At 50.1% G+C, this 22766-nt stretch overlaps 1 protein-coding gene across 3 annotated transcripts in view; it reads left to right on the forward strand.

The window, feature by feature from the left end:
* The window catches only part of LOC144127604 (uncharacterized), a 39048-nt gene that overhangs the window by 11427 nt on the left and 4855 nt on the right, over positions 1-22766 (forward strand). For all 3 annotated transcript variants that reach the window (XM_077660582.1, XM_077660583.1, XM_077660584.1), the window contains exons 3-7: positions 1352-1632; positions 3071-3299; positions 8453-8549; positions 11337-11459; positions 14339-14522. In XM_077660582.1, coding sequence (XP_077516708.1) covers positions 1352-1632; positions 3071-3299; positions 8453-8549; positions 11337-11459; positions 14339-14522 — 914 coding nt within the window. The remainder of the gene's footprint in view (positions 1-1351; positions 1633-3070; positions 3300-8452; positions 8550-11336; positions 11460-14338; positions 14523-22766) is intronic.

Here is a 22766-nt window from a genome sequence, read left to right on the forward strand (position 1 = left end):
AAGTAAATTCAGTTATCTTCGGAAGGCTTCAGCTGTTTCTCGTGAAATGATTGGTGGTAGATATTGAAGCGATTTGTTCAGGGAGATTATTCCAATATTTAATCGCACGTTGTAAAGTAGATGATTTGAATGTTTTCGCTTTGTTAAAGACGGATGGGCTTGAAACTGAAAGTATTGCCAAGTTGTCGGGACATGCGCAAAACTTCGATCGAGTGGCAAGGAATGTGGCTTTGTGCTATGGACGCGCTTATGACATAGAGCTAAAAGGGCAGCGGTGCGGCGAGTGTCTAACAGTTGGGGTGAAGCGTCTTGCTTGATTTGTGTTAGTTAGGATTTCTGCTGTGTATTCTCGTTGGGGACAAACAAATGTACGATAAGCTAGTTCCCGGCCTTCATTTGTGGAATTCGAAAGTTGCACCGTTAGTAACCAAACGTTTCTGACGCTCTGGCGCATACAGCTGAAATATGCGCCAGTAATGAGAGATTATGGGCCATATGAACACCCAGGTATGCAGTTACTCGACTCATGCTATCGTTGTCTACTAAGTAGGTGATGTCCGATTGGCTATACTTGGGGCATCAACATGATAAACCTGCACTTCGCTGTGTTGGTCGTCATTAACGATGTAGAGCACCATAGACGTATTATATGAGTCACTTGGATGTGCAAAGTGATCGCTTCTACTATTGGTTATGCGGCAGATACCGCAATCATAAGAAACATAGTCTGATGTGTGATGAAATATTATTTAGCAAAGTTAATATAAATTAGGAAAAGCAGTGGTCCAAGAACGCTCCCTCGAGGCACTCTGAATATTACATAAGCAGATGAGGGACAACTATTACAACCGCAATTTGTTGGCTGAGTGTTCAGAAAATTGCTCTTATGAGTTCCAAGCAGGTCAACTGAATGCATACCGAACCCAGGCGGTCACATATCTCCCTTACACGTGAATTTCCCGTACGCCGAGACTCGTGCCAGATTACGTGCGCACCACTTGAACAGTTTTTCATTCTTTTACACAGAAAACTGTACATGGCACGCTCGGCTACTGATCCGGAGTACCCGGGTTCGAACCCGACCTCGGCGGCTGCGTTTCGATGGAGGCGAAACGCAGAGGCGCCCGTGTGCTGTGCGATGTCAGTGCACGTTAAAGATCCCCAGGTGGTCGAAATTATTCCGGAGCCCTCCACTACGGCACCTCTTTCTTCCTTTTTTCTTTCACTCCCACCTTTATCCCTTCCCTTACGGTGCGGTTCAGGTGTTCAACGATATGTGAGATAGATACTGCGCCACTTCCTTTCCCCAACCAGCAATTTTCCTTTCACTCCCTACCCTTCCCTGACGCAGGCTTCGCGTCGCCCCGTCTTCTTCGGAGCGCGCTGCTGGCGCCTCGACAGCAGCGACATGACTGGCGGTCTCTCCACCTTGCCTCCCAGCTGCCGCGACTTGGAGCCGCCTTGGGTGGAAGCGACCCGGGAGCAACACTGGTCGCCCTGCGGCCTCTTCATCGGAGTGCCGCTGTTGTGGCACGTGTGAGCCAGGGCACTACGAAACGATCGCTCGAACCGGTGCCGCTTCCGTACAAGGAGCGACAAGCGGTCGTCACCACGTGCGCTGACCTCTACAAGGCCAGTGGGGCCACTGCTTTTCTTTTCGCGAGCGCCTGTGTGCACTGTAAACCAGGAGGTACTATTAAGTGACACGAGCATGGGGAATAATTTCCCTGCCACTTAGCCATAGCCGTAGGTCTTGTAAAGAAGCAAGCGTTGCCCTAAGCGCAAAGAGACCACCGCCACAGATAATCCCTAGAACGACTTACCGCTAGCCTTGAGGACTAAGTGCTGCAGTGAGTCGCATTTTACCTGGTTTTGGCTCAGATTGCATGTGCGTCTGTGTCTCGACCACTGAGAGCAATTGGCATTCCACTGAAAAAGGGCAAGAAAGGATAGCGTGGCACTGTACTAAGTACTGATACTGAGCCCGGTGGCACCCGCCACCACCCCGTTTCCGAAGGGGCGCTCATAGTATCTGTGTCAGTGTTCCCGAGAAGAGCACCACTGCTGAGTCTATTCAGTTGTCTGTATCAATACCTCTATTCGTGTTACTGATCACGTGACAGCACACAGACCAGTATCGAAGTTCGTGAAGTTGGAACCTTCATATTCCTGCCTCTTTCTTCCTTTCGTTGGGTTTCTTTTGGATAAAGATAGCTATATATTAGACTTTGGGACAACCGGCTCCCCTATCGTAACGCGTAACCTAACATGACCTAACCTTGAGGCACACCATTTCTGGTCGTGCGATAGAAGTGCATGGACGTTGAAACGGAGTGGAAAAGGGGAGTGACTTCATAGCTACCACGCCTGAGGAACATGCAAAATTTGAGGGGTTTTTTAAATTATTTTCAGCAGCTGCCTCGGTGTGTGGCATAGCTTGAGAGCATGCGTTTTGAGAAAAGTTTCTTGATTTCAGACTTGGCTGCTATCAATTCTCAGTACTGCCTGCAGTAGTGTGGAGGTGTGACCGTTTCCGTCTGTCCAGTTAAAATTATCCCGGACCTTTCGTCTACCTGCCAGTCCACACACCCTCACCACTCATAAGAGTGTAAGCTACAAGGCTCACATGCATGATTACACCCTCATTTCTCGACACGTAAACACAAGAGCGTTCGGTAGCGACATGCGACTCAGACGCCACACAAATAGCTGGGGCTTAAAAGAGCTGCTGGTGGTATCTGTCTGGACTTCTAGTGCATCACGTCGCAGCAGGAACGCCTCACCCTTGCAACAAAGCTGACAGAGAAGTTAGAAGCAGTGGAAACTTGGTAGGCGACATAGCGTTGTTTTTTTCCCGCGGTTCCCTCGACTGCGACAAGAATAACAGTAATTTCAGTCTGATATGTGCAATCCGCTACCGCCAGGACTAATCTTGAGGGATATTGTTCATGTAGAGTTAATTGTAAATCTACCGCGATCGATGTTTCCTGCTGCAATGACGTCTGTAAGAGTCAATTTCTGCAACGCTGGGACATTGAGCGCCTAGCCGTTTGCCAAATCGATGGTGCAGAAATGGCGCGCCGAGGGACGTCATGGCTACAGACGGGCACCAGAAACAGGTGCCCAAGTCCCTGTGGTGTACGTGCACACGGGAATGGACCGTGCCGAGCGTGGTGACCGCGACAAGCGCCCTCTGGCGCTCCTGCTAACGGGGGCCCCAGGACAGTACAGCGACTACAGTCACAACATCCCTCATCTGGACCAGAACGGTGCGGACGTCCTCTGTGTCAACTGGCCCAGTAAGCATGTACACGCTACATTGAAACAGCTTCTTTTCTCCGCACGACGAGAGAGGCACGCTTGTTTTAAAACGTCGTTATGCACCTGCGACTGCCACCCCATCATTCACGGCATAGCCCAGGTGTCCGCTTAGTGTGAAACCGCTATTAGTTATTTTTTTCGTTATCACTACTAATAACGCAGACGCGGACTCTGTGGTTTGAGCTCCCCTCGCTACTTTAGGTGAACGGACTCAGCCTCCGCCGAGGAAGGGCGTCCATGTCTCGACCTATGCTATGTCGCTAACTGAGGGGCGGCCATAACTGACGGCCGCCTCAAAGTTGTTTCCCGCTTTCACTCGGCTTATTGTTCGGGCACTGCCGGCGGCTTGGGAAACTTCATTGCCAAAGAACCCCCACGTTTCGCTGCCAAGCCCGGAGTTTCCAAGTGCGGGAGGATCTCGCATCAGTCGCGCAAAGAGCAACGTCGTCGCGCAGACGCTCGGGCAAGCGACGTGGCCCAAGCGGGCGCAAGCGGAGGCGGAGACCGGGCGTTCTATCCCCGAAGTGCGGGTGCGCGAGCAAGACGGCGAGATCCTCGGGCAATGGCTCGATGAGTAGAAGACTACCCAGGTTCATCTGCCCGTGGTAGCGATGCATCCGCCATCCGTGGTAGCCCGTACGCTTAGGGTGTGTCCATCGATTAACTTTCACCCGTACGCGTCTGTGTAGCGCAGACTGCAATATACGCCCAACGTGTCTCAGGTAACTTTATGTCTGAATGCTTGATTGCATGCAAGAAAAGCCCCATGGTTATACTGCGTAACAAGCTGGTGATTAAATTATTACATGAATTTGGTGGCAACAACAACAGCTATATCTTGCCGACACTCATTTATGGGGTAGAAATGTGGAGGCTAACGAAAAGCGTTCAGCTCAAGTTCAAGACAACGCAGTGAGTTATGGAAAGAAAAACGATAGGTGCAACATTAAGAGACCGCAAGCGGGCAGAGGGGGGAGGAAACAAACGCGGGTTATGCATCCTAGTCGAAATCAAGAGGAAGAAATGGGTTTGGGCAGGGCATGTAATGCGAAGGCAAGATAACCGCTGGTCATTAAGGGCAACGGAGTGGACTCCAAGAGAAGCCAAGCGTAGCAGGGCATTCAGTACTAATGCCATTATATTATCCTCAGTAATAAAGCGGTCACGCAGGCGGCTCGAGTCGAATTACAGCTCCGAATGTAGGCAGATATTTGAAGAGACGTCCCTCTAACCAAGAACAGTCGTTCCAAGCGAGCGAACGTCGTATGTGCATCGAAAAGAAGACCCTGTGGCATGTGCACCCACAGGAGCGCATGCAAAACGAGCGGCAAAAAGGCCCCCAGTACAAGGGTTCTTTTTTTTTTTTACAGAAATGTAAAATTTGCAAGCGTGTTGCACCCATTAACCTTTCAAGCAGCCAAGCTGTGAACTGTGCTGCACTTCGGCAACTCCACACTCATGCTCCGTGCCACCTAGGCCGAATACAAAGTAAAACACGCTACGGAATCATTTCACAACAAAACGAAAAATTCCGTCATGCTATCCAGAGTCACTGCGTGCAGTCTATGCTACACTGAAGCGTCAGTCGAGCAGGTTGGCTTACGTATCGCATAAAGAATGGAGTATGGTTCTGTAGCGTCATGCGTTAAATATTTTTTTTTGTCCTGGCCGGAGTGTAGCGCCGAACGCTTGTGACGCAGAATCGAATCCACAAGGAGGAAAAGACGTACAGGGTTCTAGAATTCGCCTGAAGCAACTGACTCACGATTACGCCTCTCGATAATGCGAAGTACTCGCTCTAGAAACGCCACCTCAAAATGGCGCCGCGAATGCGATCGCGGCTTGAATAGCCCTATAGCTGGAACGAGTTGTAACTAACGAGGCAACTTCGCGCCGTCCCCTCTTCCCGGTGTTCAACGCAGCCAAACAGCAAACAGAGTTCGCCGTCTCGCAGAACTGGTGGCGCTTAAATCTTTTTTTCGTGCGTTAGCCCTTACTCATTACACTTCTCGATTTCTCGGGGTCTGCTACCACCTACCCTCAGCGTGAAATTTTCTGTCCGAGGAATTCAATATGGCGGCCCCCATAGTAAATCGATATAGCAACCCAATTGGTGACGTGAATGATATATCGAAATGGTGATTTATTGGTGACGTCACTTATAAATCCAAGGTGTCAAATTCGTATTTCCATTGGTGTACCTCACTTTAACCTCATTAATATCAATTCTAGTAAACTAAACAGCTATGCTCGTTACTTAAACGTCTCCCAGACGGTGGCGGCATCTCTTTTTAGAGCGGAGCTCTTTAAGCGGCCGTTCTTTCGTTGAGCGGTGTCCCTCGGCGTAACCGAACGAACGAACACAGCGGAGGATGAAACAGAGTGAACGCAGAGCGCGCGCCGTTCGCTCGAGGCGAGACTCAACGGCGGCGGATCGCGCTGCCCAAGTTGAAACCAAGAGCCAACCTCCGTTCTGCACAGTGTGTTCCGCATGCGGTCACCTACGGTTCAAATACCGCAGCAGCCGCGCTCCGAAAACTCACTGCCGAGAAGCGGAACTGTCGGCCAATTCTTAGAGCCGAAGCTCTACGCCTCAGGGTACAGCTTCCGATTTCGATGTGGATGAGACCATGACCTTCAATGCCTCACAAGGTCAAACCGAACTTAACTGCGTGGTGGTATGGCCCGAAGCTGCGGTGGTATGATCCCGTGATCATATGACTATGACCATTGGGGGTATCTGACTTTGACCTTGATCCGTGACCTTGACATTCGATTTGATACAGTGGAGACCATGCTTAACAGAGCTCTCGCTCGTACAACTAGGTTCAAGCCACGTTGAACGCCAGCCATTTTTTTCTTAACGGGAGTGATGATGCTTCGTTCGATTGGGTGAAACGCCGCGCGTTCTGTCTTGCGACGGAAAGCCCAACCGCGCTGCCTCTGAAATATATTCCCACAGTTCAAGCAGCAAACCTCCTCTCCATACATGCATCTCTTGGCTTATGAAAGCATAGGCTACCACGCCACTCAGAGGTTACTGCACAAAGGTGGCATGGCGCTAGTTGTCACAGTGACCTTTAATCGCTTGCATTTTGACGGCCGTAACTTTTATCGTCCGCAAAATAACGAAAACATGGAAAACAAAAAATTGTAAGCTTTATTTCCTAGGTTACTTATGCCTAGGAGTTACATTATAGGTTGCTGTGTTTAGAGTGTACGGCCGCTACATGCGTTAACTTCACTCTCAATGAGCCTTCAGGAACGAGTAATTGTATATGCTTGTGGGTCAAGGGATCCAGCGATCTACATCAGCAAGACAAGGGTGGTAGCTCAGCCAAACGGTTTGAATTACCTATGTGAGGGGGCACTATGTGTGCACAGAACCATCAGGTGGACTTTTGGCACCACCTAGATTGGAAAGGCCGAGAAAGATAATTGCTTCGAATTCGAAGTCATGACTTGCAGTCGTCTAAGAATAACAAAAGGGGGGGGGGGGGGGGACGTGTACGAAAATTTATTCATAAGCTCTGGTGTAAACTATATTTATTTAGTGGTGGTTCGACAGCGCAACAGAACACACAGACCAAGTAGGAGACGAGACACACAAACCAGCGCTGGTTTGTGTGTCTCGTCTCCTACTTGGTCTGTGTGCTGTTGCGCTGTCGAACCACCACTATGCATCACCAACTAGCCCAATCTGCAGTTCTTCTACAGTATATTTATTTATTTATTCATTTATTTTACCCTCAAGGCCTGGGGCATTACAGAGGGGAGTGGTTGAATGAGATACAATACAGAAAAGATAACACGAAGCAGGCAAATTAATGATCGACATATACAATGGTGGCTAATGCGGTTCTAAAATGAGCAATGTCTACAATGCTGGCAATTGGTCCGGGAAGGTGGTTGCAGTCCTTGGATGTTCGAGGAATGAAGGAGTTGCTACATGTTTTCGTCCTGAGTGGAGCAATTGCAACCTTGTGTGAGTGGTCCAGACGAGATGAGATGTACGAAGGCGAAGGGATGAGTGCGCTACGAATCTTGGGACAAATATGAAACATTTTTTTGGAATAAGCAAATTCGAGAAAATTTCCGACGAGAAGCTAATGAAGGAATGTTTAGTATGCGCTTCATTGATGATATGCTAGCAGTACGATGGTAGTTATGCAGAATGAAATGAACGGAGTTATTCTGGACAAGCTCCAGGGCATAGGTTAGGTTAGCACAGCTAGGGTCCCAAATGGATGCAGCGTATTCTAGTTTGCTACGGATTAGTGTTTTGTGCAGGAGAACTTTAAGTGAGCTGGGGGCAGAAGAAAAATTACGACGAAGATAACCATTGTTAATTATGGTGTTAATGTGAAGGGACCAAGTGAGATCAGAAGAGATATCAATGCCGAGATAACGATAGGAAGTGACGGATTCGAGCGCACTGTTATTTAGGTAATAGACGCTTGGACTGCAGGAATTTCGAGAGACACGTAAGGCTTTACACTTAGATGTATTAAGGTCTATTTTCCGCAAGTCACACCAATTAGCAATAGCATTCATATCATGTTGCAAGGCATTAGTATCGACCGAACTGTTAATTTCCCGAAAGACAACACAATCATCAGCAAACAAATGAATGCTAGAGGATACACAGTCGGGTAGGTTATTAATGTATATTAGGAACAACAGAGGACCTAACACAGAGATAGCCTGAGGCACGCCACAGCCAACGGAACATAATGATGAGTAGCGATTGTTAGATGATACAAACTGGAAGCGGTTTAAAAGAAATTGTTCAAGCCAAAGTTGTATGTTAGGTTCAAGGTTTAGTTTGGCTAGTTTGAAGAGGAGGAGTCGATGATAAACTTTTTCAAGAGCTTTCTTGAAATCAAGAAATATGCAGTCAGCTATTGAGCCTTTATCAATGATAATATGAAGATTGTGAGTGAATGATGCTAATTTCGTTTGGGCCTTTGCTTTTTGCTCGACTTATAGGCTGTCTTCGTACCTGGCATTCAGAAGAGCTGGGACTCTGTGCATGTACGATAAATTGCGTCGCTTATTAACGCAGTGTAGGTCATGACACGCAACCAGCGTTGAGTATGTCTTTCACGCGTGCGTTCTTTTTATCGCCCAGACTTCACCTTCAGCAGGCAGACCGGCTACTGGTGGCACAGCTGCGACGAGAAGGCCAATCTGATCGTCGACTTGCTCAAGCAACTTGGCATCAAAAAGCGAGTCTTGTTTCCTCTTTCCCGCTTGCATTCTAATTCTTAATCTATTGTTATTCTATTTCGTTTCGTAATTAGTTTTTAATTTTTTTTGCTAGGTCATTCGTAGTAATTTAGATATTTTCTGAGTTATAGGCTCTTTATCCTTTATTGTTCTTTATATCCTGCTGGGGATGAAAAAGAATTGCCACAGGGCAAAAATGATAAGACAATAATAAAGTTGCAGCCGCGATTGAGGCCGCGCTTCGAGCCCCCCCCCCCCCCCCCCCGAAATTTTTTGGAGCTGTCACTCACCGCTGACCAAAACAACCACCGGCGCCGGAAGTCATTCTGGATTTTGTCACCTACGGTGTCTTTTCCAGACTAGAAAAAACATTTTGGCGCGAACATTGCCAACTCGGATTGGATGTCGTGGCAACGCCCATGCACCTGGAGTCATGTAACGCAAGGGGCCCCATCCTAGCGCAAACTTTCAAGGGCCTATCGGTGGCTCGCTGTTGCTACTGAAATTTCGGTGCAATTGCTCTCAATTCATGACCGGTGACAGCTGCTGCTGCGCAGTACACTGAAACGAAGGACAGCGTCATTGAGATTTTTCCCTGACCGTTGCATATGTAGAAAAATGTAAAGGTTCTTGAACGACTAACATTCATTAAAATATTTGTCCTCTAGTGGTTAATTTCATGGCCTTTACGTTTTTCATATCAGTGGTATGCACTGCTTTGCTGGTATCGGACCGATACAGTTCTAGACTTTGTGTGATCTTTTCTTTACTTATTAAATACACAAAAACATGGAAGCATTGATATCAGTTATGTCTGCCACAAGTGAGGGATAAGGGGATAGTTGGTATGACATAAGACACAGAAAAGAAGCAGACAGTGCGGAGCGTTATCTAATACACAATGACATTGTCAATGGCAATGCAATTATTATTGTTGCGTTTGATCCTTCCACAAATTCTATGAAGAGGCCGCGCTGCAACATGAGACCCCCCCCCCGAAGAAAATTTCTGGCTGCGCCACTGCACACGGGCCTCTGGCATTTCGCCTCCATCGAAATTCAACCGCCGCGGCCGGGGTCGGACTCGCGTCTTTCGGGGCAGCAGCCGAGCGCCACAACCGCTGATTCACCGCGGCGGCTGCACACATTTTCCTTGACTGCTGGGACGCAGTATTTTTTGGGACATCTTGCAGCGAGGTTAAAAAAAAAATTGCGGCTGATTTAGCATTTTCAAAGCACGCAATATCGTGCAGTAGCACCCGAGCTGGCTGTTGTTCACGCCTTGAAGTTCTTAGACAATCCAGAAGGCCCGCCTCACACTCCATGCTTACGACTCGCTTCTGAGCCGGCGTTCGTGTCGAACACGACAGAGACGTGTGCGAACAGGCGTGCGGTGCAAGCGAGAATGAATGATTCGCATTGAAAGCGCATCTTGTACAGCATGCGTCAGCAACGCTCTGACGTCACAGCAACGGGCATACAACGTCAATTTTTTTTTTCACGGATTCCGGAGACTATGTTACACCGCCATTCACTTCCAAACGGCGACAATCAGTTATTGTCGGTAAGGATATATCGAGGTTCAAGGAAAATTTTTTTAGTTTAATTTCTCAGCCATAAATGGTTTCTTTGCAGCCGAACAAACGTTAACGCACTCAGAGTCAGGGGATAATTTTTCACCGCGAACAATAATTGCATGGAATAGCCTTCAGTCTCCCCCTAAAGTGCACTCTGCATTGCTATACCTTTCGCCTGGGCAGAGTGTGCTTTAATTTTTTTACGGCGATGGCTGTAATGACACAATCGGCAAAAGCATGGCGTCGTCTTAGTTTTCGACGTCATGCCTCGTGCACGATTATGTCGCGCAGGTTCAAGGACCCGCCTATCGTCCAGTGCAAGCACATCGCCGCACGCCGTGACAGGTTACTGCACCCGGCTGTTCCGGCACTATCGGAAAAAAGCATCCGTTAGAGTTTATTCATGTGGCGCTAATGCGCAGCAGACACCCCACACCCAGAGTTACCCAACACTCCGACCGCATCAGTACTGGGCACCTCCCCAGCTCTCGCTGCAGTTCGTATCGCCGCAAGAGTAAACGTTCCGAAAATGTCTTCAGACCAAGTTTTCATGAGCGAATGATCCGATGCTCCGCGATCCTGAATGAAACCTGGGACAACAATACCTTGCAGAAAAATTACATGAACATCGTGATTTTGCAAGTCCTTTCTCTAACGACAAATTCTCCCTCGTTATTGCCGAAGAAGCAGTCAACATCTGTGGAGGGCCCCAGTTATGTGCAGTGCTACAATACAAAGCATCGAAACGTTCACAAAACCAGGTCATGAATTCCGCACTGCCGACGATAACGTTCGCCTCTCCCTGTTCGTTTTCACCATGTACAATTTGTTTTTCCTTTCACTGGCCTCAAAAACCTCAAAACGGACGGTTAATCGCCTGACTGATAAGTGACCTGCCGTTATTGTTATCAAAGAAAACACTGATACTCGCTGTTAGGAAAAGTATCGCTTATTTGTTTTGTTTTTTCTTCAAATATTTCATGTATCCAAAGGAGGTCCTGAGGAACCCCCCCCCCCCCTCCCCCCAGTCTTCCCAGAAGTTTCTCGTTAACCGTGCACCCCACCCCCCTCTTTCCGGGGTACAATAAATTCCCTTGGGCTCCTCCCGGAAAAAAATTCTGGCTACGTACCTGGCTGACAGCGTATACTGAATCACGCCTAACTCTCCTAGCACATCACTGAATGCGACACTCATGCCGTCTCCTCGCAGGGTAGACATGTTGGTTGCCCACAGCACGGGATCCCCTCCCGCACTGCAGCTGGCCGCGCAGCAACCCGGCATCCAAGTCAAGTCCCTGGTTCTTTTCATGCCCATCGCCAGCCGACTCTTCCAGTGAGGGCTCGTGCATGCAGTTTGGGTCAGAAACTCACAACTCCCAAAACAGGCCACTATGTGCGAATGTTCGTGGCAATGGCAAAAAAAAAAACAACTCAGAAACGATGCGACGATCACTAGCCACCATTGCGAGCCAACCTCTACTGCATATCAGTCTCCCTTTTACCACCAAACTGCGCTTCTTACACGAGGTCACCTGCCGTTCACTCCCCATACGGGAGACCTCCGTGGACGTACAGTCGTCCACAGACCTGTCTAGAGCGCTCGAACTCCGTGCCGTCTGCGCTCCGCAGCGCGCAGAGTGACGTCTAGCGGCAGCGCCTGGTTCGAGATTGTGCATCTTTGATTGCCGTCTGAGCATCAGACATGCGCTATCTCGAACCAGACGCCGCCCCTGGACGTCACTCTGCCCGCCGCGGGGCGCAGACGACACGGAGTTCCAGCGCTCTAGACAGGTCTGTGGATGACTGTACGTCCAATTAGCTAAAAGTAAACTGCTGGAAAGCGATCGCAAAGGCCGCCTTGCGGGTTTTGAAGAGGCAGAGTTTGCATATTGAAGTCATTCTTTACTGTAAATAAGAAAACATGAATAATTTTACATTCAACTTCCATATAATCAAATAACGCAGCACTAACATCATGTCTTGTACGCATCGCATACGAAGATCAAGGGCTTAGCGAAACGACATCTCAGCAAACAAGCAAACAAACCAAATAAATGTGCATATCATCGCTGAATCAGCCAACAAGCCTATTTTCGAAATTTGTTACAGGTGCAATGCTTTGAAAAGCATTCCCCGCGGCCCCCTTATCCCCCTGCAAAAAGTATGGGAAGCACTGGCACCTTTTATAACGCTTTACCGTCATGTCTGCACAAAGTATCTCCATGTCAAGGAGAGCTAGTACGAAAGCTTTTTCTAAGAATTGATTAGCATTGATTCGTCTCGCGAAATCACTGTCACGTATGTATCTGTTAGTCTTCCAATAGTCACAATGCAGTTCAAGTCTCATTCTACGAATTTGTTTTTGCTAACAAATTGTCGTTCCTCTACAGATTGCTCTAGAATTTATTATACAGTCTAACCTCGCTATAACGAAATCGTTTATAATGAAATATTGATGATCCATAACAGCGCGACAGACGGGACAGAGAAGAGAGGACACAACACAGAGCGCTGTGTTGTGTCCTCTTCTCTGTCCCGTCTGTCGCGCTGTTATTGACCCTCGTGAGCACCAACTCGCCCAGCAAATGGTATTGTCAAAATATTGATACCACGAAAGGTTTCATGACGAAATTTGTAGCTGCACACTTTGCAAGGACAGAGAAAAAAAGAGGACATAGGACACGCGCCTCTGTCCTTCCGAAGTTTTCGCCTTCAAATTTCGTCATGAGCTTTCTAGCCTGTTGAAAGGAAGGTTTCCCTTTGGAAGCACCCATCGAAGACCATGTATTTGGATATCTCGTTTTTTTTTCGAAGTTAATTTACCTACAATAGAATATATCGGACCCCAAGAACCCCACTAGTTTTCTAGGAGTCGAGTATGTCCATTTCTAACGGTGTGCTCAACACTTCCGTGCCCGTTCGAAGTGGCAGACTGAAATTACTGAGCATAGCCCGCTCTGTCGAGCACGCCGAAAAAAAATGGCGGTGGCTTATCTCGGCCATGCCAGGATATACGTAGCGAAAGCTAAGGCATAGCTTGGTTAGCCTTGACTGCAAGTCCAGGTTAGCCTGTTTGTCTGGATAGTTGTTGTCACGTGGTTGGTCCCGTGGTGCGGTGCGACCAGGGTGGGAATGCGAGCACGGCGAAACTGCGAGTTCGTGGCCAATGTAGATTTCGCTACAAAATCCCGTCGCCCGTCTTTAGCGGTGCCCGCGTGGCACTTTCCTCCGTACGTTTCGTCGGCGTCGTGTTTGGGTCGACAGAATTCTTCCGCTAGCGCAGCGATCTTCGCCTAAACTCGAGTACGCGGCCAGCTGGACCAAGCTCCGCACAGAGGCACGCTTGGTCCGCTGCGCTATGCAGCGCCGCGATACTTGTCAAGGTTATGAAAGTTAGGTTCACATTACCGAAATGTATACTCTCTGCCCACTGCGAGCGCCCTCTGCTTCTCACGTGCCGTGTGGTTTCCATTTTCGCGGCGTGGTTGGCAGTCGCATGGTTTGACTCTTTGACAGTCCGTCTGTTGTGCTTGGTGGTACCAATGTTCCAAGATTAAAGAGACAACTAAAGTGGAATACGAAGTGAAGCCACATTGGTAAGCTAGAGGTGCGTGATAGAAAACATGTCACTGTCGCAGAAGACAGAGCACCGATTAGCCAGAAAATTGCATGAACGCACGGAAAACAGAAATAAACGTGGCGCCACAGCTTGCGGTTTCCTCCAACTGCGCATGTCGGCAGTTAGTTCATCGCGTTATTGTATACAGCGCTCTGAGCAGTCTAGCCGGGTTCGGAAGGTTAAGCCATACAGCTGTAGTTCCGCTAGCCTTGGCAAGCTTGAAAAAGTCCCGAAAGCAGTTTCCCTAGCTTGAGCCAGCGCCACATTGCCGACTGCGACTCCGTCGGCGGTTCCGCCGCCACAACTTCGGCGGCTAAGCACCTAGTCGCCGCAGAGGTGGATGTAGGAAATTTTTTCAGTAACAACAACCTTCTCACGCTTGCCGCCGCTGGGGAAAATGTTTCAACATACGTTAGTCCGGAAAGTGCCGCGTATGCGGTGGGCTCACTGCCATATAGCGAGGTCGTGTACGCCATCGACCAGTCTTGAAGTAATTTTCTTGGCCTCAGGAAGAAGCGGAGGAGGCCCTGGCTTTTTGTTAACCGCGCCCGAGGTAAACAAATAACCGAACTGTATTCTTTCCATCCTCGCAGGGGTGGCAAGTACCCTCTGCTCTTCAACGCCGTCACGCAGTGGGTGCTTAAGGCTCGAGGCGGGGCAACCTTCATCATGCCTTACTTCCAGTCGGTGATGGCTCTCAGCAAGCACCCCACCAGAGGACGCGCCTACGACGTCTACTTCGCCTACCTCTCGTCTGCTGGATACGAGGAAGCCGAGGTTTGTGAGGCTGCAGGTCATCTTTCTACACGCGGCAGTCGTTAGCAGCAGCGTTCGCACAATAGATGCAGCTTTTTTAAGCCTGACGACTGGGGATGTGCAAATATTCAAAATTTTCAAGTAGCGAATCGGAACCCTGCTATTAGATTCACTGAGCGAATAAAATCGTGCATGGTCAAATGCTTTAGGGGAATCCCTCGAAGTGGAGTAGAACCTGTAATAGGGGACTATTAGCACTTTATTTCATTAAGGCAGCAGTACAGCTACAAAGAAAGGCTACGCAGATTCCACAGAAACTTCGTAGTCAAAAATTCGCCCTAGTTAGGGTTCGAACCCGGTACCTTCGATTCACCGGAGCAGTCCCCCTAACAACTGTTAGCTCTGTTAGCTCGGATACACAATGCAGAAACGTGCAGAACGAACGAGGCGAATGGCGCGGTTCCGAACTGATTCGAGTGCATTTGTTGGGCATAGTTGGTGTGGATTCCAGATGGGACTGGCGTACTCAATTTTCTCTTCGTGTGTGCGTACGTGTGTGCGTACGCGTGTGCGTGTGCGTGTGTGTGTGTGTGCGCGTGCGCGTGTGTGTGTGTGCGCGCGTGGTGCGTGTGCGCGCGTGTGTGTGCGCGCGTGTGTGTGTGCGCGTGTGCGTGTGCGCGTGTGCGTGTGCGCGTGTGCGTGCGCGTGTGCGCGTGTGCGCTGTTACGTTTCGCCTACGACGCGCGGTATAGCCGGCGCGGATGCAACGGACGCCGGGGCTTCGTTCAAAGTGGCCGTCATTTTGGCCCGTTCAGTGCTGCCGCAACGCCTCCCGCCAAGCGCGTCCAGGCAGGTTTCAATGCCACGTGTCTTCGTGTGTGCGTGTGTGTGTGCATGTTGGTGCCCACGCTTGTCAAAGCGCGGCAGCCGGGGAGAGGAGCTCCCCAACTGGGAGGCGAGGAGGTCTGACCGGCGCCGGCCCAGCGGACGCGTCACGTCACGTTTCAACATGTCCGTGCGTCGCCATCTCGTGCGCCTCATCCCGAGCCGTTCCTTCTTGCCCTCGACTCCGAGGGTATAAAGGCAGCTGCCCCGGACGCCAAGAAGAGGCTTCGATTTCTTCCGTCGAGTAACGTGGTCGCCCTGACCGGCTGCTCTTTTGCGATGCTAGAATAAACAAGTTGTTCTGTTGGCAGTCGACTCATCCTTTGCCAGGACCTTCGGATGTTTCCAGCTGTGCCCCAGGCCACCAGGCCAACGCTACCCTTGGGGCTTGCGACCCATTTGCAACAACTGGTTGCCAGCGGTGAGATCGCGACAACGGAGGCCAGCAGCGAAGATATGCGGTCAACTGTATGCTGAGCAGCACAACGACCATCCGGGAGCAGTGCAACGAGCCCTGTGTGATGACTGGTTGCCTGCAGCGGAACGACTGCGCTGAATTCTTGGCTGCGAGGTTTGGTGAGTGCGGGACTTTCTTCTTCTGAGTTTTGCCAGGCTTTTGTTAGTGTCAGAAACAGAGCTGGTAATTGTGTTGTCGTCGCTGCCGGGTTAGTTTGCGGCAAGACAATAGTAGGCAGTAGAGAAAGCAGCATTCGGAGCAGCCATGGATTTGAAGTCGTTGCGCAAACCGAAATTGCTGGAGCTTGCAAGAGAGTTCGGTCTGGATGTCTCAGACAAACTCAGAAAACCAGAACTGCTAAGGGCTATTCTTGAGTTGGAGGCTGAGGATGACGAGCTGTCGGAATGCCTTGAGACCATTGAGGAGAGGGAGCAAAAAGAGAAAGACGAGCGCGAACGTAAAGAACAAAAAGATAAAGAGAAAGAAGAGCGCGACCGTCAACACGCTTTGGAAATGAAGCGTCTCGAGGTAGAGATGGAACGCGCTCGTAATGGAAGTCAGGCACACGGTGCAGGAGAACGAGTATCGTTCAAAATGACTGACCTGATGCGGCCGTTTAAGCTTGGAGAGGACATTGGTTTGTTCCTGGTTAACTTTGAGCGAACGTGCGAGAAGCAGGGGTTCTCTCGGGAAACGTGGCCACAGCGCTTGCTCACTTTGTTACCCGGCGAGGCGGCCGACGTAGTCGCTCGCTTGAAGAGAGAGGAGGCAGAGGATTTCGACCAAGTGAAATCGAGTCTGCTAAAAAAGTACAGGCTGTCAGCGGAGGCGTTCCGTCGGAAGTTTCGGGAAAATGAAAAAGGCAGAAGTGAGTCATATACAGAGTTTGCCTACAGGCTTATGTCAAACATGCAGGAGTGGCTCAAAGAAGAGAAAGCGTTTGGTGACCACGAGAAAATTCTGCAGTGTTTCGGGCTGGAACAGTTTTATAGTCGGTTACCTGAGAACGTGCGGTACTGGGTCTTGGATAGGCCAGACGTTAGTACAGTGGCTAAAGCTGCCGAGCTAGCCGAGGAGTTTGTGACGCGTCGGGCTCGCGGAGCTAAGGACGGTCAAAAGGGTGAATTTGGCTCCAAGTCTGAGAGGCCGAAGTTCACACCCATGAGAGCAAGGGGGGACACACGTAGTGCGGATGCGAGTGAAAGCAGTCCGACCGAACGTAAGGAGACGGCGGCAGCCGAAGCCGAACGCAGGAAGCGGTTCGAGACGAGGCAAGCGCGCGTGTGTTATATGTGCCAGAAGCCGGGTCACTTTTCGGCGCAGTGTCCAGAAACAAAAACAAAAGTCGTGTTTTTGTCATTATGCAGCACTGACGAGAACATGAAGCTTCTCGAGCCTTACATACGAGACTTCCTAGTGAACGGGAAAGTGTGCCGAGTGCTTCGTGATTCCGCAGCTACAATGGATGTAGTTCACCCCTCTTACGTAGAACCCGATATGTTCACGGGCGAGTGCGCATGGATCAAGCAAGCCGTGGAAGCTCATAGCGTGTGTCTGCCCGTAGCAAAAGTGCTTATTGAAGGACCTTTCGGAGCAATTGAGACGGAGGCCGCAGTGTCATCTATGCTGCCCCCCCAGTACCCGTACCTATTTTCGAACAGGTCCGATCACCTCCTGCGCGAGAAGGGGCTTTTGTTTGGTGAGGCTAGCGTTCAGGCCTTAACCAGATCGAGAGTTCGGGAGCTCGCTGCGAAGGCGGTAGTTGCGGGGCCGACGTTGTCGAACAATGAGAAAGGGTCGGAGGCGCAGCAAGCTGATACTCAGAGCACGTCCGAACTGAATAAAATTGAGGCTGTAGCGTTGAAGGCACCAGGTACTGTAGAGGAAATGCCCGACACGGGAAAGTTAGAAGAGCTATCTGCAGATTTGCTCATCGCGCCTACGTCAGATGGACTTAATAGGTTGCTAAAAGTCAGCCGGTCGGCTTTGATAGCCGAGCAAAAAAAGGATGGCAGCCTAGAAAACATGCGCTGCAATGTCAAGGAAGGTATCGCCAAGAAAAATGCTCGTTTTGTGGAAAGAGGTGGGGTCCTGTACCGGAAGTATCTAGACCGCAGGGGAGTGGAGTTCGATCAGCTGATCGTGCCTCAGTGCTACCGTCAGGATCTGTTGCGCTTGTCGCATGGCGGTTCGTGGTCCGGACACCTAGGAGTTGAGAAGACTAAGGACCGTCTCTTGCAAGAGTGTTATTGGCAGGTTCCACTTACAGAAGAGGCTAGTAGGTATGCGGCGTTCATTTCACCAATGGGAACATTCCGTCCTAAAGTTTTGAGTTTTGGTTTGAAGAACGCGCCATACTGCTTTTCAAACCTCATGGACAAAGTGTTGCGGGGACAGGAAGAATTCGCTTTACCGTATTTAGACGACGTAGCGATATTCTCCGCATCCTGGTCTGAGCATATGGCACACTTGCGGGCAGTGCTAACCCGCCTGCGCGAAGCGGGCTTGACAGTCAAGGCTCCCAAGTGCCAATTAGCACAGGCTGAGGTTGCCTACCTCGGTCACGTGATTGGACAGGGTCGTCGCCGCCCCTCTGAAATAAAGGTGGCCGCTGTGCGAGACTTCCCGCAACCGCGCACGAAGACCGATATTCGGTCGTTCTTAGGTGTCGCCGGCTACTATCAGAGGTACATCCCCAGGTACTCCGATATCGCGGCTCCCCTGACGGATGCTCTAAGAAAAACAGAGCCCCAAACAGTCGTCTGGGGCGAGACAAAGGAAAGAGCTTTTAGCGCCCTAAAGAGCGCCCTAACAAGCCAGCCTGTGCTACGATCGCCAGACTACACAAAAGGGTTCGTTGTTCAGTGCGATGCTAGTGAGCGAGGCATGGGCGTCGTACTGTGCCAACGGAAAAATTGAGAAGTGGAACACCCCGTCCTGTATGCTAGTCGTAAGCTGACCTGTCGTGAGCAGGCGTACAGCGCCACCGAGAAAGAGTGTGCGTGTCTCGTGTGGGCCGTTCAGAAATTGTCATGCTACCTAGCCGGCTCGAGGTTTATCATTGAGACGGATCACTGCCCTCTCCAATGGCTGCAGACCATCTCTCCCAAAAATGGCCGCCTCCTGCGCTGGAGCCTCGCTTTGCAACAATATTCCTCTGAGGTGCGTTACAAAAAGCGGAGTCTCAACGGTAACGCCGATGGCTTAAGTCGAGGCCCCTAACGTAGGAATCCGCCTCAAAGTTGTTTGTTACTGTTTTCTTCCTGAGGCAGGATTTTTAACATATTGCTTTTGTTTAGTGTTTCAAAGTGATGACGTGCTTTCTAGTGCAATTTTCCCATTTGTGGACGCGTTCTTAGTGCTGCTTGACTACTGTAAGGAACTAGGCAGTAGTATAAAAGGGGAAAGAGCCTGGCAGAGCTTAGTGAGGGTTGTCTCGTGCTTGCTGACTGAGCGGTTGCGTTTCGACGTAGTTCTAACGCTTGCTGGGAACGAGAACAAAAATGGCAACTCTCCCGAAGTCACATTGCAGTGTCCTGTGTGAACCTGAACCTGAGAACGAGGCCTTCTCTGTGCGCTGCGCTCAGGCAACGCCGAGGGACGACCGATTTCGATTACGAGCATCATCGAGCGACATCCCTCCGGACAGCGGATGCAGTCCCCTGACCATCGGGATCTCCTTCTCCCGGCGGGGCGGTCTGTTACGTTTCGCCTACGACGCGCGGTATAGCCGGCGCGGATGCAACGGACGCCGGGGCTTCATTCAAAGTGGCCGTCATTTTGGCCCGTTCAGTGCTGCCGCAACGCCTCCCGCCAAGCGCGTCCAGGCAGGTTTCAATGCCACGTGTCTTCGTGTGTGCGTGCGCGTGTGTGCATGTTGGTGCCCACGCTTGTCAAAGCGCGGCAGCCGGGGAGAGGAGCTCCCCAACTGGGAGGCGAGGAGGTCTGACCGGCGCCGGCCCGGCGGACGCGTCACGTCACGTTTCAACATGTCCGTGCGTCGCCGTCTCGTGCGCCTCATCCCGAGCCGTTCCTTCTTGCCCTCGGCTGCGAGGGTATAAAGGCAGCTGCCCCGGACGCCAAGAAGAGGCTTCGATTTCTTCCGTCGAGTAACGTGGTCGCCCTGACCGGCTGCTCTTTTGCAATGCTAGAATAAACAAGTTGTTCTGTTGGCAGTCGACTCATCCTTTGCCAGGACCTTCGGATGTTTCCAGCTGTGCCCCAGGCCGCCAGGCCAACGCTACCCTTGGGGCTTGCGACCCATTTGCAACAGCGCGTGTGCGTGTGTGTGCCTGTGTGTGCGTGTGTGTGCGTGTGCGTGCGTGTGTGTGTGCGCGCGCGTGTGTGTGGTGTGTGTGTGTGGTGTGTGTGTGTGTGGTGTGTGTGGTTTTGGCGCCTTCAAAATACAGACTCAATTTTAGGTCTGATAAGGGTACTTTAAGCCAGCTGATTCACGTGGGTGCTGCGCATGACCAAGATGATATTTCAGGAATTGTACCTTTTGGCAGGCATGACTGTGGTGATGTGCAGGTCGCTGCAGGGTGATACCAAACTACGCAAACGACTGGACGCTTTGTTTAGGCGATTTTAGTTTTGATTCCTTGTCGCCGCCATCTTACTTTACTGGTGGCGCCCCGCACGAGCCAAGCTTAAAAGGCAGCACCGACGCCATCTTGGGCTGTGCGTACGGAGGTGATGCAGCGGCTTCTGCACGGTACTTGTGAACGCTGCCCGGCATCTTGGTGTTTCGGGGTGTTCCTGAACTGAGAATACGGCTGGTTTTCTTTAAGCGAGCCAAAAACCACATAATCCGAGTCTGAGATCATCAGTGTTGCATGGCGGAAGCGGCTGTAAGCAGCAGAATAGGGGCCAAAGTGAAGCCGACGGGGCTTACGCCGCTTGCTACCGAGATGACTGTTTTTTATTTCTTGTGGAACCCATATTTGCAGTTATGAATTGCTACTGTAACTGTAATGGTAACTGTGCACACAAGCGTACAGCGAAGAAACTGCAAACGCAGCTACTGATCACGCGATACTGGTGTATACAGCGCAACGCATGCAGTACACCTGCATCGCGCACTGATCATCGCGCAGTGCGGACCGTTACGCGTATATGACTCTCGGTGGTGGTGCCTGGCACGGCTTAAAAGTGAGCTACGTTCATATCGCATGAAAGAATGTTAAGTTACACTGAAACAAGTCAGCGCTAAAAAAAAGACAAGGCGAGAGAACGACGACACGACACAGATGAGTGTCGTCGTTCTCTCGCCTTGTGTTCGCCTTTTTTTTAGCACTGACCTGTTTCAACGAAATGTTTAACCAACTAGCCCAGCATCAAGTTTTACTATATGTGAAGTTAAGCAGGTTAATTCACATGCCTATCGTTTACTGTTTTTGAAGTTTACCCTCCTGTCCCGCTGGACGCAAAATCAAGCGTCGAACGAGCCTTTTACCTCCTGGGCTTTGCCATGGCTGCTGGTTTGGCTCGTCCATATCGGGGTGTAGAATGTGCGCGGACGGGCATTTTTGAACGCGATAGCCTTTAAACTCCCGCTGTGTAGAAAATTCGGCGTCGTCGTCATCGGGGTCGTAGGCGTCGTCGGCGCTGTGAGCAAAAAAGCCCTGGAGAAGCAACCAGATGGGCCACCTGGGTCTCGTGACCTTGTGCCGTCATCCTATATTTATACCAGGTGTTTCAGGGAGCCAGCCACTAATATTTAAAAATAGGATTCTTGGGGTGAAGAGAAGCTTTCTGCGGCATAGCAATACCTATGTTGGCAGACGTCAAAAACAGGCGAATCATGTCAACTAGTAATTAACTAATTCTAATAGTTTAGTGTTAACTATTACCTGTTGGCGCCCGATTGCAATTAGAGATTTGTGGCCAGCCGTTAGTGACAGTCATATCAATAATCAAGGCTGGTACCTCAGCCCAACGGGTAGGAGCCACCAGCCCGTGACTGAGAGGCAGATTTACGGAGTATATAAGACAGAGAAAGATTTACCTGTGCTCTGTGCAGTGCGTGTGATGCGCTTATGTGACTCTTTCCGATATGTGCTTTTCTTGCATTCTAAACCTTTACGTGTGCCCGGTTGGGTTGTTTGATGCCGTCAACTCGCACGATTTTTACACGTAACGCCCAGTATTTCCACGCCAGAGTGTGTGATTAACGACCAGCGCACCCTGGTTGCTCTCACTGTTGCCCGGCGCTGTTCGCTTTGGACAGGTAGCCTTAATATTTTTTTCAGTGCTTACACAAATTTGGCAAGCCAAGCCAACACAATTCTGAAACCTAGCAGCATTTGCGAGAACGGTTTCTACCCATTTTCTTTGTAGATACTGCTACCTTTTTGTTCGTCACTGCAGTGTTCTTCTCTACCTTATCAAGGTAGTAACTTTCACTAGATCTACTTTTATTACCTACAGTTACCAAGAAGGCAGTGACGAGTATCTGGTTATTAATTAGTTACCCACATTTTTTTCTTAAGAGTGTAGAGAGGCCGCGCTGTCGCGGGAAGCAGAATGTTTCTAACTATATTATTTTTCTAAAAATAATCTTTTATCATTGAATAAACCACCACTAGTACTACATGTGGGAGGGTGTGAGTGCAAGTTGCGGCAAAGAGAAGGAGCGGTCTGCTGCCACCACGTGATCAGTGTGAGGCTACGCAGGCGCACGTTGCGAACTCTGACGCCATGGTCGAACTGTAGAAATAGTGTAGTGGGCAGCACAACGGCAGTAGGGACGAGACAGGAAACTGCACACTAAATTGAAACTCCAACGTGCTTACGCAAAGCCACAGTAGCATTACAGTTTGAAGAAAGCTCAAATGTCCAGCGCACGTTTGCACGACCCCTACTGCATCGGTACCCTCACACTGACTTCTCCACGTGCCTTGAATTCGCCGATCGTCGATGTG

Source organism: Amblyomma americanum, chromosome 4, assembly GCF_052857255.1.
Source record: "Amblyomma americanum isolate KBUSLIRL-KWMA chromosome 4, ASM5285725v1, whole genome shotgun sequence".
Lineage (NCBI taxonomy): Eukaryota > Metazoa > Arthropoda > Arachnida > Ixodida > Ixodidae > Amblyomma > Amblyomma americanum.